The sequence below is a fragment of the Trematomus bernacchii genome, unplaced genomic scaffold, assembly GCF_902827165.1.
Source record: "Trematomus bernacchii unplaced genomic scaffold, fTreBer1.1, whole genome shotgun sequence".
NCBI lineage: Eukaryota > Metazoa > Chordata > Actinopteri > Perciformes > Nototheniidae > Trematomus > Trematomus bernacchii.
In genome coordinates, this window is record NW_022987973.1 from 17,325,766 (window position 1) to 17,343,766 (window position 18,001).

General features: G+C 38.7%; 1 protein-coding gene across 1 annotated transcript; it reads right to left on the reverse strand.

Moving 5' to 3' along the window:
• Positions 1-611: 611 nt before the first annotated feature.
• Positions 612-17,846, reverse strand: LOC117471701. The gene is made up of 15 exons (XM_034116885.1): positions 17,705-17,846; positions 15,226-15,391; positions 13,836-14,029; positions 12,940-13,044; positions 12,231-12,369; positions 11,473-11,623; positions 11,201-11,333; positions 10,334-10,486; positions 9,550-9,587; positions 9,402-9,431; positions 9,140-9,306; positions 5,975-6,557; positions 5,707-5,806; positions 4,305-4,608; positions 612-1,669 (listed from the first exon to the last, which is right to left on the reverse strand). The coding sequence occupies exons 2-12, from the start codon at positions 15,355-15,357 to the stop codon at positions 6,039-6,041; spliced, it is 1,761 nt and encodes a 586-aa protein (XP_033972776.1). The 5' UTR covers positions 15,358-15,391; positions 17,705-17,846; the 3' UTR covers positions 612-1,669; positions 4,305-4,608; positions 5,707-5,806; positions 5,975-6,038.
• Positions 17,847-18,001: the final 155 nt, after the last annotated feature.

The following is an 18,001-nucleotide window of genomic DNA, read 5'->3' on the forward strand; positions in this document are numbered from 1 at the left end:
ATGCTCAATGTTCAACTTTCAACATCTTATTGTCGACTTAGTCAATGGGCTGCTCCTCACATTTGCTTTAAAATATTGTGAGATGTGGTTAAAAGCTAAAAAAAAGCTAGAAAGTTGATCTTTAAGCTTAGATTGTTTCATTGCACATAACTTGATCCCAAAGGCCAAGAATGAATTTAGGTGCTCAAATTAGAATTTACTTCTTGCTACCTGGATATCCCAACTGCCCTGTTGAGATGTGTCTGTAATGCCTCATCATGAAAGCCAGTGGTGTTGCTGTGAAAGCTCCTCACTGTGGCTCACTGCATGAAGCCTTTAATCTGATTTTGATGAAGCAACACTGCACCTCTGCTCCTCTTTGATCAAGCTGATATGTATTGCATTAAAATAATTAGCTACTCCGTAAAGATACATTATTTTTAATTCAGTAATATAACAAGAAAACCATATTTCAATTTTCCTTCTATTCATTTTTCTCTCTAAAGTGTAACATACTATATTATATCATAAATATATAGGCATTGATATCAGATTCACAATAGACGATTGTCCTGGCCATGATATTATCTCAACATCAATAAAACATTTGAAAATAATAATAATGCTATCGGTGAAATTCATCTGTATATTAGTTTATTGTGCATTTTGTTCTTTTATGTCAAATGTATAACACTCATTTGTGCGTCGGGCGTTGTGGTAGGGGGAACAAAAACGGTACTGTAAGGAACAAAAACAGAAAAGATTTAAGAGGCGCTGGTTTAATTACACAATCTAGTTATATGTGTATCATTAACATGATATAATTTAAAAAATAAATATCACAGTTATATTAATCCTGAAACCTGTCATAATTGTAACACTTACAGTAGAATAAGCACAGTTCTCTGTTGAATACAGTTTGTCATAGAGTTTCAGCACCAGTCTCATAATCAGTGTTTTCCACTGAAACTGAGATTTAGTGTCATTGTAACCCTTTCTCCATACCAAATGTCAGCCTCCTATGGTACCATGGGGATGTTATTGTCAGCCAACAAAAACACAGAGCGAGATAGCTGCTTGTTGCAGCTAATATAATAAAGTATAAAAATATGGTTACATACTATGTGCTCCAAAAATACTATTGTTTTGTTCTAACTAGTTCCTTTTACTGTTTGCTGCAACATTCCTGGATGTCTAACTGACCACAAGACTGGACAGCTTTGCCACAAAAGAAAAACATAAAATATGAATCTCAGTTTAATACAGAACCAACAATTAATTATAGAAAAAAAAAGATATTTTTCTTTTTGAAGTTAAATAGGGGTGCACATCACACAACAGTAAGCACACATTTGGAGTCTCAAACATTTGTTAGGACTATGACAAAATGCACAATTTTGGATCTTAATCTCAGGTCCAAGTGTCTGATTTTATTAGAGTTTTAGTAAATGTTTTTCTAAAATGTTTGTGATTAGTGAGCAACAGTGGCCAATAAAAGCTCAGAAAATTAGGATTAGGATAACATACAGTAGTCTGGTGTACAGTATAGACAACACGTGTTGTTCTATATACTTCATATTATGACAGATTATCACCCAGCAGCATGTTCAGTAAAGGAAGATATTTTGAAGGAATATGCTCATAGTTGTTAAAATGACTCCTGCTGCCAAAGCTGAGGCCTGTTCTGGAGCTGCAAGACAAGAGAGGAGAGGTTACACATTTACAATTTGTGTGTGTGTGTGCATTTTTATCATCAAAGTTATACCTGCCCAATGCTTTTAACATTTTTTATTCTCGATTCGAGAAAAATAATTTCTCCATAAACACCTCAACTCTTAGAGTCTCTCTCCCCTATCTCCGACATAGTAATTGAACAGGATGATGTTAGGAATCTCTTAAAACTAGTCAATATTAGGAAGGCCCCAGGTCCAGACCATATTTGTGGGCGTACACTCCAGTATTGTGCTAGCGAACTTTGTGGTGTTTTCCACCATATCTTCCAATTGTCACTTGAGAATAGCCAAATTCCTGATATGTGGAAATCCTCAACTGTAATTCCCATCCCTAAGAAACCTCATCCTAAAGTCCTAAATGACTTCAGACCGGTGGCTTTAACGTCATTGGTAATGAAAATGTTTGAGAAAATTGTTAAAGGCCTTGTCATGTCATTAGTAGGTGGTGACCTTGATCCACTACAATTTGCGTATCAGGCAGGGAGAGGCGTAGAGGATGCAAAGCTTTTTATACTGCACAACCTCCACAAACACCTTGAAAAGCCACAAGCCCATGCTAGGCTTTTATTTGCTGACTTTTCTTCAGCATTTAACACAATGCAGCCACATCTCCTGGTAGAGAGCCTATTATGTCATTTTAAACTGCCCGATCAACTTATTTTATGGATTTTAAACTTTCTAACTAATAGAGAGCAGAAGGTCTCTGTCAATGGACGCCTCTCTGACTCTGTCATCACTTCCACAGGCTCGCCTCAAGAATGCGTTCTTTCTCCCCTACTTTTTATAATGTACACTGATAAATGCAGGAGCATGCAAGACAACAGCTACCTAGTTAAATTCTCTGATGATACCGCCCTCTTGTCCCTCCTTAGCGGTTCAGAATCAGGCCACAAGTGTGCTCTTACTGATTTCATTTCCTGGTGTGATGACAGTTTTCTGGATTTAAATGTCTCTAAAACCCAGGAATTGATAATTGATTTTAGACGTCACAAGGATGTTCTTAAGGAGTGTATCATACACAATGACAAGGTTGAAATTGTCACATCATATAAATACTTGGGCACCATTTTCGATGACCACCTCAAATTTGATGTGAATACTGAGTGTATTGTGAAGCGGGGTCAACAGAGAATGCACCTTCTTCGCAAACTGAACTCTTTCTCTGTCAGGCCTTTCATTCTTTGTCGTTTTTACCAAGCATTCATTGAGAGCCTTATTTGTTTTTATTTTATCTGCTGGTTCCATAGCCTTACACTGAAAGACAGGAACAGCCTGAACAACATTGTTAAAACCTGCTCTAAGGTCATCGGCGTGAAACAGAGAGACTTAAACTCCTTTTGTAACCAACAGATTCTGCGGAAAGCAGAGAGCATTCTGGCCTCTCCAGGTCATGTTCTTTCAGATGAATTTCGTCTGTTGCCATCAGGGCGTAGATATGCTCTACCTGCTCTTAAGACTAATCGCTTTGCAAAATCATTCATCCCTTCTGCACTCAAACTTTTAAATTCTTGAAAGGCTTTTAACTTGACTATTTATTTATTATTGTGATGCTACAGTATGAACTATTTATCGTGTAAATTGGAATGATCCACATCTGTGCTCCCGGGTGTATCTGTGTGTTTTATTCCTGTAAGTTCCTGCCTGTGTACATGACATAAGCTGCTGCTCATAACCAATTGCCCCTTGCGGGATTAATAAAGTTGTTGATTGATCGATCGATATATATCTACATATATGTATGTACAGAGGTTGGAGAAGTACCAGAGTGTGAATACTCTGTTACAAGTAAAAGTCCTGCATTCAAAATATAACAAAAGTGTTAGGATCAATACAAAAGTATTAGGATAAAAATATACTTAAAATATATATTATATGTTTTGATTATAATTATAGATGCATTAAAGTGTTTATCAAAGCTGGTAACGGTGCAGCTAGTTTTAATTACATTGTATGCTGCAGGATAGCTGGTGAATTTACTCCAGGTGTAACTAAAGTCTGATTTAAGAGTTGATTATATTTCACATTATTAATCAAAATCTGTAAAGTAACTAAAGGTACTAATAAATATAGTGGAGTAAAAGTACACTATTTACCTCTGAATTGTAGTGGAATAGAAGTAAAAAAGTTGCATAAAATGGAAATACTCAAGTAAAGTACAAGCACCTCAAAATTGTACTTACAGTAGGTACAGTACTTGAATAACTGTACTTTATTACTTCATACCTCTGTGTATGTATAAATTATTTAATTAATGTATAAATAATTGCTCTGAAGAATGCTTATTGTGAATCACGGAAATAATAAAATGCTTATAATTATTTTGTATTTACCCATCTTAGGGCCCTTGGTGGCTTTGTGGCCCAAAGCAGTTTTTTTGTATGTCTTAAGCCAGCTATGCAGTTGCCCAAACAGCTTAATATGTATTCATAATTACTTTTCTCGAAAATAAAACAACCTTTAGAGAAAACTTTAAAGATGAAGGGAGATGTTTTGCTTTACTTTACAAACTTGAATAAGTGTTTCATTTAATGAATTAAAACAACTAAATAGAAATAAAGACATGGTGGCTTGTTTAAGAGGATGACGTCTTACCATGTGAGCATGTGGTTTTTGTTACAGTTCCAGTAGTGGTCGTAGTAGTGGTTGTAGTGGTTGTAGTGGTCTTTTTAGTGGTTGTAGTAGTGGTCTTTTTAGTGGTGGTAGGACCCTTGACGGTTGTTGTGGTTGGTGCAGCAGTCGTGACCACAAGGCTAATGGGGGATGATTGAATGGTGTAGCTTTTGGTAAACAAACTGCTAACTACCGATCTGCTATTAAAGGAGCGAGAACACAGATCAGGACATTCTTCAGAGGGCATGGTGGCAATGCACAGATTGACTGTGCACTGGATGTACATCTGCAACGCAAAAAAAAAATTGATGCAAGTTAGCGGTGTAGAGAGACAGACATATGCAGATAACTTTAAAATGTAACTTCAACTATTAATAAGAAATGAATCACTGGTTGTCAGGAGCCTGTTGTAACAATACATTTGGTCCCTTTTTGGAAAACAATGGAAACTTCAAAAGTGTAAGTATAAACAAAATAGAAACTAACAACTTTGTGGCTGTAGCAGTGGTGCTCTCAGTAACATGCTCACAAAAACAAAGATAACATGCTGATCATTTTAACCATGGTCTCTAATATTAGCATATTAAGGATAAACAAATAATTTAGCTGATGATGAAAATGTCATTTGTTTTCAGTTTAGCTTGTTAGTTTTTCTGTTTGTCAGCAGGATACAGAAAAGCCACTGGCCCAATGTTCATACATTTTCCCCAGAGGGTGTAGCAGTTGGAGAGGAAGAACCAGTTTTATTTTGGAGGTGATTTAAATCACTGGCGGGATACACGCATTCTTTTTAACTTATGGAATTGCCTTGTCTGCTCTCTCCAAGTGCCCTTCTTGTTTTTGTATGTCATAGGTCCAAAAGAAGTTATTGAACAAACTGCTTTCTGTCCTGCTGATGGCCCAACAAGAATGGATATTGAATTAATTGTATTATATTGTAATACTACTCACACTAAACCACAGATGTCAACTTTGTGGGGGCGAAAAGGAAAAGACAAAGAGCCCAAAGTCACTAAAGTTCATCCTTGGGGGAGTATATACGTCGGTTCAAAATGTCATGGCAACTTATGTTGTTATTTTATTCTGACCCAAAGCAGTAGACCAACTGACAGTTGAGTAACATTACTAGCGTGGCAAAAATCTAAAATGAGAAGTGTAATCACGTAATTTCATTTCAGCTGTTTTTCAGATGGCTCAATAGGAGCTCAACCTTTACAACATCCTTATGAAGGTCTATATAATATGATCACCACAAATCTGTAAGTTACATGAAAAATATACTGTTTCTACCTAAACTCATCTTTGAAGATTTAAAACAATTCCCAGGCTAGGAATAATGCAAAACTGTATTTTATGTTTGTGTGTGTTGGATGAGAGCACAGACCGATGTTCCTTGGGCTTCCACTGTGCTCAAATCAAGGCGGTAAACCCTGGAATTGGTTTGAGATGTAACAATCTCTAATGTGCTGCTGGAAGATGTACACCTGGGGAAAAAAAATGAAATAACTATTAAAATAATATGCTTCAAATCCAGAAGTGACTTTTGCAGCAAAAACAGAGTTAATATTTCTTCCATTTATTTCATTAAGTATCTGTCTTCTTCAACATGCTAACCTTAAACCTTAACAGGAAATAAGCTGGTTGTCACTGACCCTTGCTCCAGAATGGGGCTTGATGTTGCAAAGTCCTCTGTCTCAGACTCATAACAATTGCTCACTAACATCTCGGCTTGACTAATGCTGCAATTGGACAGCACATGGAGGTCCAGCTTGGAGATCCTGGAACCCATGGCTCCGGTAGAAGTGCTGGTGGATGAGCCGTCATCATTGGAGGTGCTGTTATTAGTAGAGTTGGTGGAGGTGCTGTTATTAGTAGAGTTGGTGGAGGTGCTGTTATCAATGGAGCTGGTGGAGGTGCTGTTGCTGTTTCTCTCTGATGGGTATTCTGCTTCTCGACGCAGACGTCCCGGCGACATACGTAGAGTGCGAAATCTCGGGACTCTTGTGAATTTTGACAGGGTCCCTCTCCTGGAAAATGCAATTCTATCCAAACCCTGATCTGACCGAAAACCTCCTCTTCTGTGGGTGTGCTCATTTCGTAGTTTGGCCCCGTAACATTCACTTTTTTAGGAATCCGGCAGGCCAGCGGGAGGATGAGGGAGGGTAGGCGGCTGACCATAGTGTAAGGACGCACACTTTGCAAGGTGTTTGTGTAAACCAGCTCTGAACCAGCATGCTGGAAAAAAGGAGAGGATGAGGAAAAGTCAGAACTGACACATTCATATATTTTTCAATTTAATGTGCAACTTTCATTCTCACTCAGCTCTCTTTCATATTTAACCAGACACAACAAGGTCCTTTCAGCAGGACAAAACAGACCAGGTCAATCGCTCTCATAGCTTTTCATACCACAGCTGTGATGATACACAACTGCTTTTGTCTTTTCGCCGGTCTGACACCCAGGTCTGGCTTACACTTCTCAGTAGATGTCTGCCCACCATTTGAAGCTCAACCTAAACTCGTTAAACGGCCAACGGTCCTTCACCGCTAACATCGCTGCCTCAACCTGTTCCATCAGAAGTATACATCCCCTACTGACCCAGAAGGCAACACAGGTTTTTGTTCAGGCTCTTGTCGTCTCACACTTGATAACTAGAACTCCCTCCTGGTTGGTCTACCTGCAGATCATCCAGAAAGCAGCAGTCCGACTGGTCTTGAACCTCCCTAAGTTTGTCCACACTACACAACTCCTCCGCTCCCTTGTCGCTGCCTGTCAATGGCTTCCCAAATCCACTACAAGACACTGGTACTGGCCTATCGTTCTGTGAAGGGTTCTGGTCCTTCTTGGACATGGTCAACCCATAGACTACGGCACATCGCGCTCTGCATCAGCCAATCGGCTTGCTGTTCCTTTCGCGAGTGAGACCCAGGTAAACAAAAACACGCCTGTTCGATATCCTGGCAGGGCCGTCCCTGGCCAACTTGTGGCCCCACGCAAAGTTCTGTGATGAGGCCCTCTGTGTCGCGAGCGTCAACGGAGGGGGGAGCCTCGCAGCGGCGAAACTGTGGCACGCTTACCCCTCGATTCCACCGGGTCCGTCTGCGTCGCGTCATGGCTGCGCCGCGGTTTTGGTCCGGACTCCTCCTGCGTCATACCCTACCGGGCGCGTTTCAGAAGCATTTCAGAAGCATTTCAGAACCGGAGCGTCTTGCCTGCCGGCTCGCAGTTTTTGTTGATTTGGGCATATTTCCTGGACAGGCTACTTTGTACAGACAAAGTTAATAATAATTGTAATATTCCAGTTATAAACGACATGAATCAAAGATGTGTTGCTGTATTTTAGTGGTAAAAAAAATGCATCCATCATCATAATTATTCTATATATATAATTTACACAGTGCCTGTAAACCGGAGGAGAACGCTGGCATTTCTCCTCCTACTTGAAAGACTACGGCGGGATAGGGTGTGCAAAATTAGTTTATTTTGGGGATGGGCCGGATGCTCTGACCGGTCCACTTCCTGCCCGGCGCCTCTGCAACGCCTCGCGTCGCGTCGAAAAATAGACTTGAATCCTATTTTGAGCGGAGCCCAGCGCCGAGATGCTTCTGGGATGCTTCTGAGCCGTAACGCGGCGCGTCTGGTGGAATAGCACCCATTGACTAGAGTGGCCGCGATCTTTGCGAACGCGCCGCGGCGCAGCCGTAACGCGGCCGTAACGCAACGCAGACGGACCCGGTGGAATCTAGGGGTTACACTAATTAAAGGTGCGCCGCATTTTTGTGCTTCAGATGAGGCTCCCTCCGCAAGATGAGGCCCCCTCCGCGAGGTGAGGCCCCACGCAGTCTGCGTGATCTGCGTGTAGGGAGGGGCGGGCCTGTATCCTGGTAAAAAATAGTGGAATGAGCTCCCAATTGATATGAAAACTGCAGGAAATCTCGCAAACTTTAAATCCATATGTTTACCTTGGCAATTAACCCAACATACGCAACCAAAACAAAAGTTGTAGCCCATTTGAAACTAATGCACCATCACTTAGACCCTGTTTACATGGAGACATTTTACATGGAGTTTACATTCGTGTTGTATCCGCTACTTTTCTCTTTCGTATAGCCCGTTCGTTCACACGAGGCCGTAACGGAACCGGACCCCTCAAACGATAACGGGTCCCAAGGTGGGTAGATCTGCGGACGGAACGCTCTGGGGGGGCAAACGGCTCAGTGTGTACGCCCTATAAGATCATTTCCTGATTACGATGAAGCCATAGCCCCGCCTCTCCCCACCTCTGCTGCTCACTGCTGTAGCATGGTCACTGCTACTGACCATGCTACAGATGTTAGTGCAAAATCTACAGCTCCTATACCACAACCATCAGCAACAAGTGGACATGGAGAATTACATGAACTACATGTTGTTGCTAAATCCACCGCGGAGCATAAACAGAAGGGCAACCATGGCAAAAATAAATAAATTGAGAAAAGGAATATATTAACACATGAATGCTACAAGCATATTGCCTGTTTGAATAGAGCCATTAGAATACAATTAACGAAGAATAAATTAGCTGAGAAAATACTCAGTATGCAGATTATTTTGACAATGAAAACAACTGTTAGTTAAAGATCCGATGTACCATCAAATTGTTGCATTTTTTTTACAGTAAATTAGTTTTATGGATGTGATGTCTTGGATAAAAGTCATTGTTTTACATGGCACTCAGTGTCCTGGAGTACAGAGCCCAAACGATAAAAGAGAACAAATCTCCCACCTTTAATGCATAGTACCATGTATATAAAATAAATAAAGGTGGGTCATGTTACCAAAGTCTCTGTGCCACAGCCAGACAGAGAGATGCGTGCGGTCAGGTGTGTGCTGTTGTAGCTGACGGGACAGGTGGGGCTGTTGAGCTGCAGCTCTTCTAGGTTGATTTCACTCAGGGAGTCGAGAGGGAGAACCAAAGTCATCTCTGTATCTTCACACGTCAACTCTGCAGGCAGACAGTGCCAGATTCTTTGCTTATTTAAGCTTCATTTTAATCACAGAGTCAACTCCTAAATACAACAAAGTGTCAATGTTCTCTACCTGTTCCAGCAGGTAGTGTCCTCATCTCTCCTGAAAAGGTAAGGAAAGGAACATTTCAATAGCTGAGGGGTTAGGAGTGGTGTATTTTGAGCAACAGTAGGGCATTACTGGCATTCTTATGACATTGCTAAGAAGTTGAATGTCTTACTTTGGTACAGCCACACGCATCTGGGCTCTGACTGAAAACTGGAAAGACAAGAAGGGCAAATCAGAGCGGGACATTCACTAAATATGCTCCATTCAAGAGAAGGACATTTTCTAGAAGTGAAAGCAGGTTTGCATTTCAATGATATATTGTATTGTATGAAATACATGTTTTGCAAAGTTGACAGCACAGAAAGGGAAAGGAGGGGGGGGGGGGGGGGGGGGGGGGGGGGGGAATTTAAACTATTTTTCTAGTATTAAAAGACTCATACTGAGGACATGTCTTAACCTTATATATACAGTCTATGGTCTTAACCTGTAAAGCCAGCAGGACACCTCGTAGTTACATGCTTTCAACCAAAAATACCTGCGTTTTGTGCACTTTTTTTCATTCATTTCATCTTACTTGAAAGCACTATGTGTAGACATGATAATATATTATGATAATAACATTTTCCAAATTCTTCAGAAGGCTTAGGTTCTTGTTCGTCAAAACTTAAGCCAATCCCAGTAAAATGGTCTTGTATGTTTTTCTAATTCTACACACACACACACACATACTCTTACTTGTTGTTATTTGTTTTTTATGCTGTCAGCCTTTTAAATTATTGCGAGAAGTTTCTAGTCAGTATGTGTGTGTAGTTAAATACTTATTAAAAATAAGTAGGACACAAGTAGTCCATTATAATACACATAACACAGTACTAATTGCCAGTGCTATAGTGCATCCAGAATACAAATATAATTCCGTTTTTCCTCTGCTGATTTTGTGCAGCAGAACAATTTACCTCTTGGTATTCACAGCAAAGCAGATGGGCAACAGTCGGGCCAGTTTGTTTTCAGAGCGGACCCAGGCCATGTTCATGGTTGCCACAGAGCCGACCGATTTGAAACCTACCCTGAAGAGTTCAGGGGGGCCAACAACTGCTATCTCTGAAACACTGGAAATATAGAGAGTAAGCGCATATTATAAGGTTAGCTTATCATCTGAATGTGTAAACTAACTAAAGCAGAGAGATAAATGTAGTGGAGTAAAAAGTAAAATAATGGCAAGCAAAAATAAAAGGTGTATAAAATGGTAATTCAAGAACATGTTCCTCAAAATCGTACAGAACTTGAGTAAATGCACTTCAACATGAACTGTCACCAGGTTATAGGTTAGTGTTGAAAATATCAGGAATTCTGTTAACTTCGACATCTCCCACTTGGCCAAAAGAGCCAACAACAAACTGGTGACAAAATGGCTTCAAAGCCTCCATCCCTGACAAATACGTGGGTGATAATGAAATACGAGCTACAAGTGGAGGTGTTTGAAATTGTGTAAATGTCGTATTAATGTTAAAACAATTCTGCTCTGTGATAAAGCACAATGGTATAATCATCAGGACATTTCTGAGTAGTTATATCGAAAATGGTTTACAGCAGACAATTTGTTAATCATTATGAGTTATTTTTTGATTTTATTATTGATAATCTATCAAACCTAAATATTAAGTAATAACTTTACTCTAAGATGTTCTAATAAAATGAAATGTGAAATAATCAGAATGAATTCCTGTTTGAAACAAGCAAATACACACTGGATAAAATACACATTTAGCAGAGTCTAAGTATTTCGTAATATACATAGAATACATTTTTTTTAAAGGACGCACCTCTCGAGCTTCGAGGTGAAATCAGTGGTGAAATTCACTTGCTGGTACGGCAGGACAAACAGCATGGAGTCTTTATTTGGGGTGTCTCCTGTTGCCACGGGTACATCACTGCAGCTGGAAGCCCACTCCTCCACTGGAAGAAAGGACAATGAGAGTTACACCTGATCCATGCAGTTTTATGTTTAAACATTGTGGTTATAATCCTTTTTTGGTTTGTCCATATGTTCGCTCCATGACATTTATAGGCATCATTGTTTGACTGACAGACTCACCAGTGAGAGAGAGATGCACAGGGACCGCGCTGAGGGGTTTGTTCTCTATGACTTCGCTTATTTTAGGGATAGCGATCCGGTCCTCTGCCATCAGGTAGATGAAATACTGGCCTGCTGCTGCTTTTCCAGTGAATTTCAACTTGCATTTACTCTGTTAAATAAATGACATCATGAAATGTAGTATTTCCAGATGGAAGTTGTTGATTATGCAACATTCAAGTAGCAATCAAATACTATGAAAAAGTACATTTGTGAAAGACTTGTCATATGATATCTCAGTTATTCAGTGGTGAAAAGTGACGTAATTTACTTAAGTATAGTTTTGAGATAATTAAATGGAGTATTTCTATATTATACCACGTCATACTTATACTCTGCAACATTTTTAAGGGAACTATTGTACTTCATTTGTTAGACAGCTGTAGTTACCTAACTAATATAAAGTATAGCTTAATTGAGAAATAATTTCAGATGTAGTGTAAATGGATTAGACAGCCCGGCAGTAAATTCATTATTTTAAATTAGCCCCACTTTATCAGAAGAAACATTAAAGGGGTTATTACACTTAAATATGTAATACTTTTAGTGATTTCAATTTGTATTTTTACTTTAAATGCAGAACTTTTTCTTGTAACTCAGGAGTTTTTCTATTTCTACTCAATAATAGATCTGAGCACTTCTATTACTGCAGGTAAAGATAAACATTGCATTGTGTCAGAATGTGCACTTTTCAGAGACATGTATACAGTAAGACTCACATTATCCAGCTCTATGAAGGAGTGCTCAGTGCAGCTGACACACTCTCCCAGGTCGGCGCGGGCAAAGCGACAGCTCACCCTGTCCGTGTCCAGGTCTTTCACCGACAGAGAGAAGTGTTGGGAGCAGTCCACACGGGCCCTGAAACCGAGAGAAAATCAGCCCTTTATCACACAAACGGTAACATTTACAGCAGTTGGTCTGGTCTACTTAACGTTAACTCTAAGAAATGTCAGACAATGTAGGCAGGCACTCTCCCGTGACATTGAATTACAGTTGAAACATTATATTGCTTTTTACCTTTAACAAAAGCCGACAAAGAACCTCTTAAAGCTTTACAAATCTAATTAAAAGTAAGAGCTTTCCAGCATCCTTGACTTTGTTCAATCATGTGTAACTTTCTTTCTCATATTTCAGTGGTATCTGTACCTTTCCTACTTTATGCAACCTAAATCAATTCACTAAAGTATTTACATCACAGGGAAGGATAATGTCAGGTTTTCTTACAGCAAAGGCAGTTTTGAAAGTGTGTGTGTGTGTGTGTGTGTGTGTGTGTGTGTGTGTGTGTGTATGTATGTGTGTGTGTGTGTGTGTGTGTGTGTGTGTGTGTGTGTGTGTGTGTGTGTGTGTGTGTGTGTGTGTGTGTGTGTGTGTGTGTGGGTGTGTGTGTGTGTGTGTGTGTGTGTGTGTGTGTGTGTGTGCGTGTAATACCTTAGCGGAGGAGGGAGAGCGACAAAAGCCGGTTGGTTGAGTTTTCCATTGTTTGCTCTGATTACTGGGCTTGCTTTTATCGAAACAAAAAATTGTGTGTTGGATCTAAGGAATTATGAAAAAGAATGGAGAATTACCAGAACATATCATCACATCAAAAGTCCTATTAAATAAAACAAATAACATCCTGGATCTATGACACGAAGAAAACAGTACCACTGAGAACATGGAGGAGTTGTTCCACAAAGAGTGAATATACCTCGAGGCAGGACTCAAACAGGAATGTAAGATAAAAGCAATGGAAACCATGGTGGGGGAAACACGTCATGAGACACAAATCACAGTGAGTGACAGTAAGTTATAAAATGTATATTACAAATGTTTAAAAAATATATCACCTTTTCACATGGTTTGTATAATTAGCAACATAATGATGCAGCATGAAGACTGTAAAAGCATTTGTATGTTTTCATGAATGTATTTATATTATATATAAATTCCATACATATTATACATTAAATTAAATTATATAAATATCATGTATTATTGTTAATATTATTCTTGAGGCAATACTAAATTGGCCTACTTCTGTTAACCCAAACAGTCTATTTAATTGAAAATAATATATATTAAACATTATAACAAATAGGTATACATGCAAAACAGAAGGCCCAAAAGATGATAGAACAAGAACGTCCTCCGTGTAATAACTGTTAACTTGAATTCATGAGCACATTTAACCCCAAAACATTGCACAACAGCAAGAAGCAACACTAGAAATGAAAAACGGAGCAGCTCATTATGTGTTTTGGTAACAATTAAGAAAATGTATGAATATGAAACAATGATGCTTTGCTTTAGGTGAAAGGTCCAGACAGTGAATGAAGGGATCATACCCTAAATCTATGGTGGCGTTGTAATCACTGGGGACGGTCTTCTGCCACTGGCGGACGCACCAGCCAGAGTTTGGTTTAGTGCCAGTCAAAGGTAGCGAGGTGGGGTAGACCAGACAGTCCTCCTCCCCGTCAGAGCACAGTCCAGACAGCGCTGGGCAGGGATTGGGAGCGATGGCGGTGAAATGAGCCCGCACCTGCAGGGGGAAAAGAGACACAATGACAAGGCTTTTAGGCTTTTAGGGGAAGAGACTGATTTTTACGACTGAGTGAAGGACTAAGAACCTGTAAGGTGAGCCCAGCCTGACATAACTCACAGAAATAAATAAGAACAGACCTTTGCAGACATAATTATAGGATCTGTTTCCAGGGTTGCACAACAAAATGCAGCCAAGAAAGGCAGATTTGTGTTTTTTAGTATATTCTTTTGTTTTCTATCTAAAGTACAATTCGTTTAAAGGTGGGGTATGTAATTTATTTCAGAAACACTTTTTGTTATATTCCATGGAATGCTCTTAACATCCCGATAGCATTGAATACATTAAATGCTTTGACAATAAATACATAAAAAAATGTCATCTGTGGAAGCCGTAGTACTGTAAAAAGCACGACCAATCATTTTAGCCGGCCCGGCTAAAATAACTGGATGGCCTACCTGCCTGTCAGCCTTCCATCTGTGCACAAACTTATCTCGTGCCCTCATTGGTCATGTGCGCGTTCGTGTGTGTTGGAGGAGGGGCTATGTAAGGAAGTGGCAGATTTTTTTCCGGTTGTGTATTTTCAAATTCTAGCGATCTTGAGCTGGTTTCTCCAAAATTACCTAACCCACCTTTAATATGGCCATTTAATAACAAATTAATAGATTAAAATGACTCTGTCTCATCTTCACAATAAACAGTACTCCAAATAAAATCAATGAACAGTAGTAATTTTTCTGATAAAAAGACAAAGGCCTTTAATAAACGCTGAGCTCTATGTAATTTAAAAGTAGGGGGTCAGTAAGAAAGATTGAGGGATTCTTTTTTTAAACACTTTCCTCCTCTGTAAATTAATTAAGTAATAATAATTAAGCGTTTGAATAGGATTCAGCTAAGAACATTCTAATACTATGCTTATTCTGAGCAATATTAGAATTGTGGAGAAATAAAATCACAAGAGAAATTGTGAGCAATACCTATAAAGTTTCTTGTTTGGATAGTTTTAAAACACTGTTAATGTATGTTTTTTAGGGACAAATAACAGAATGATGAGGAGAGGAAATGATTACTTCAATAATAAGTCAATAAATAATAATAATTTCAAAAATATAGAAATGTGTGACAAGGGCCAAATCATTTGGACTTCAAGACATCGTAACATAAAAATGTTCATGGGGAGAGAAAACATTGCCCACCGTATTCCCTCCATCGCTTTCCAGGGGCTCAACATGGACCGTCAGGCCCAGAGAAGAGGCTTCGCAGGCCGGGCCGAGCAGGATCAGAGTCAGGACCTGCAGCAGGACGCTCTCTTTGAATTTGTCTAGCATTTCAGCTCCTCAGTCACACAGGAAGTCTGAGACTCTGGGAAACACAGACGGAAAGGTTAGGATGTCTCTGTCTCAGTATAGGTCATAAAGTTGCTATTTCGAATCATCATGTTGTCTGTAAAGGACAACACGTCTTTTTGTGCACATACCTAGCATAATGAGTCCTGAAACCTTCCTACAGCGTCTGAGAGGGACTGTGGTGTGACGTAATGGAGTCACTGAGTAATTGTCGTGGAATAAACGTGTGAGAGAGGTGGTTGACTAATGTGGATGTAGCTCTGCATTCATGGTATGGTGTGTGCACTGAATGATATGCACTGAGGCCTGATTACGCAATATTCTCACAAACATAGGCACAATATTATATAAGACATTTTAGACATCATTGTGGAATGAAATCCGTCAGGGAGTTATTTAATTGGAACACAAATTTGAAAGAGTAACCTTTAAAAAACATATTAATAGTTTGTCATATTATTTTTAAATATCCTTGTAAAATGTTTTTTTATATTTCGAGATATTTTCAAAGGCTTGGCAGTCCTACATTCTTTTTTATAAAACCTACTCTCTCTTTTAAAAAAATATATTCATATACAAATAGTGAAGATAGTTTGTTTTGAAGTGTCAACATTTCCTTCCTTCACAGCTTTCTTAATCTCTTTATTATCCTTCTCCAGGATGTTGGAAACAAAACCAATTGAGGGTTGTACAACTCGACATATTACTCAAATCTGCAGTTATTTGCATAATGAAACAATGCATGGGCCGCCTTGTTAAATGACGTAAACATGGACATTTATGATTGGAGGACACAAAAAACACGTGACTGTAAAATAACTTCTGTGCAAGTCTGTTGTTTAAAATGATATCTTACAATGTTATGTTTTGAAGTGTTTCGTTAAGTCTCATGTAAATTATAGTTACTTATCAGAAGTAGATTTAGGAAAGAAACACAGAAACATACAGAAACTCATAAACAGACAATGTGTCACCACTATGAAAGGATTTGTGACCTCTTTTTTGGCTTTTTCAAGCATTTATTTCTATTATATTGTCATATCTTTTGGTTGTTCAAAGAGGTATTTGAAGGTTTAAATCCTAGATGCTAAATACAACCACAGCTATCAATCTCTATTACAATTGTCTCATTTTGTTTGAAATTCCTTGTCAGTTTCAAATGTCTGCATTTCCATCGGTGAGCAAACTCAGTTCTCTGATTGAGTTTCCTCTTCTTAAACTATTTACTGATCATATTTGTTTAACTGCCTCTTGTTGTGTCTTCTTCTATTGCTATGCTATGTTTGTACAATTATTGTCCTTGCTTAATGTTTATGATTTACTCATATATATTAACGAATAATATGTCTTTTTTTTTGTACCCGTCTTGAGTAATAATAGGGATTTGATCCATAAAAAAAAAGTAACATTTTCATAAAAATGTACATTTCTAGAATACAAGCCCAGAGCAATTTTTGAACTGAAATTTTATCTTTGTTGACTTTAGAAGACTGATGACGGTACACTAGGGGCCCATTGTATGTTTTCGCCCGGGGCCTTTTTTCTTGTTGATCTGTCCCTGATTGTATATAACAATCACTACTTTTTATTTAGGTTGTTTAGATGGTTTTGGATCTAGGATCTGTTTTAAGAAATTGATGTCATTATACTCCACGTTTACCCTTTCAAAACGTTTCAATATTCAATCAAATCTTGATAGAATCTTTCTTTTATGTATATATTTGTTTCTCTTTCTTCTTCTGAGCAGAACACAGCCTCTCTTTATAAACTTTAAAATGATCCAATGTTTTGATAAACACTTGTTTGAATATCTTTGTTACCACAGCCTGTTTTTGACTTTCGATTCCTTAAACAATGTATTTAAAAAAAAAGGTTCAAATCGGGAATCGACACATTTAAGGAACATGGCCAACGGTCAGGTGCAGAGCTCTCAACAAAATGTTCCATGGTGGAATTTGTTTACTTTTAATTCATATATTTAAGTATTTTGTGTATATTTCTTATCTCTAAAGATACATGTAAAACCAAGTGTATAACACAGACTTCCGGATAACACCAGTGCCGAATCAGTCTCTTATTCAGTTTTCTCCCAAAAAAAACCACAACTTGTTTCTCTTTTTTAAAGTTTGTTGCCTATTCTCAAAATGTTCGCCTCATTATTTGTGTACTACACAAAGAGAACTCATAATCCATAAATTATAAGCAATTCTAACTTCTTTGTTGCTAAAACTAGAAATGTGAAATCTCCACAACCTTCATGTTATTAACACAAAACACAGCAAACAAAAGGAAATCAAACATGTCCAAAAAAAAGTGAATTAATCATTACCTCAAGCCTCTTCACACAAATGCATTGAAGTCCCACCTTAATAGTGAAGTTGTGTCTCCCTTCAGAGCATACAGGAAATGTGTTCTTGTTATTACAGTCTGGAGGAGCTCAGCTAAATAGGTGCATGGACAGAATGGAGTTCAACTGGCTCGACCAGAGACGGTAAAAGACTCACAACTCAAGTTGCGTGTCAGGAGGGATTGACAAAAATGTTAATAACATCCACAGGTTGCCTCAGCTGATCGGCATCCAGTAAAAATACCATGCAGTTATTCTTTTGTCTGTGTGTGCCAACTG

What these genes read in the sequence shown, in the direction of transcription:
- LOC117471701 (XM_034116885.1), bottom strand. Translation starts at nt 15,357, where the DNA reads ATGCTAGACAAATTCAAAGAGAGCGTCCTGCTGCAGGTCCTGACTCTG. An exon ending in AAAGCGATGGAGGGAATACG is followed by an intron (nt 14,030 to 15,225) that starts GTGGGCAATGTT and finishes TTCCCCCTGCAG; the next exon opens with GTGCGGGCTCATTTCACCGC. An exon ending in ATGCGTGTGGCTGTACCAAA is followed by an intron (nt 9,432 to 9,549) that starts GTAAGACATTCA and finishes TTACCTTTTCAG; the next exon opens with GAGAGATGAGGACACTACCT.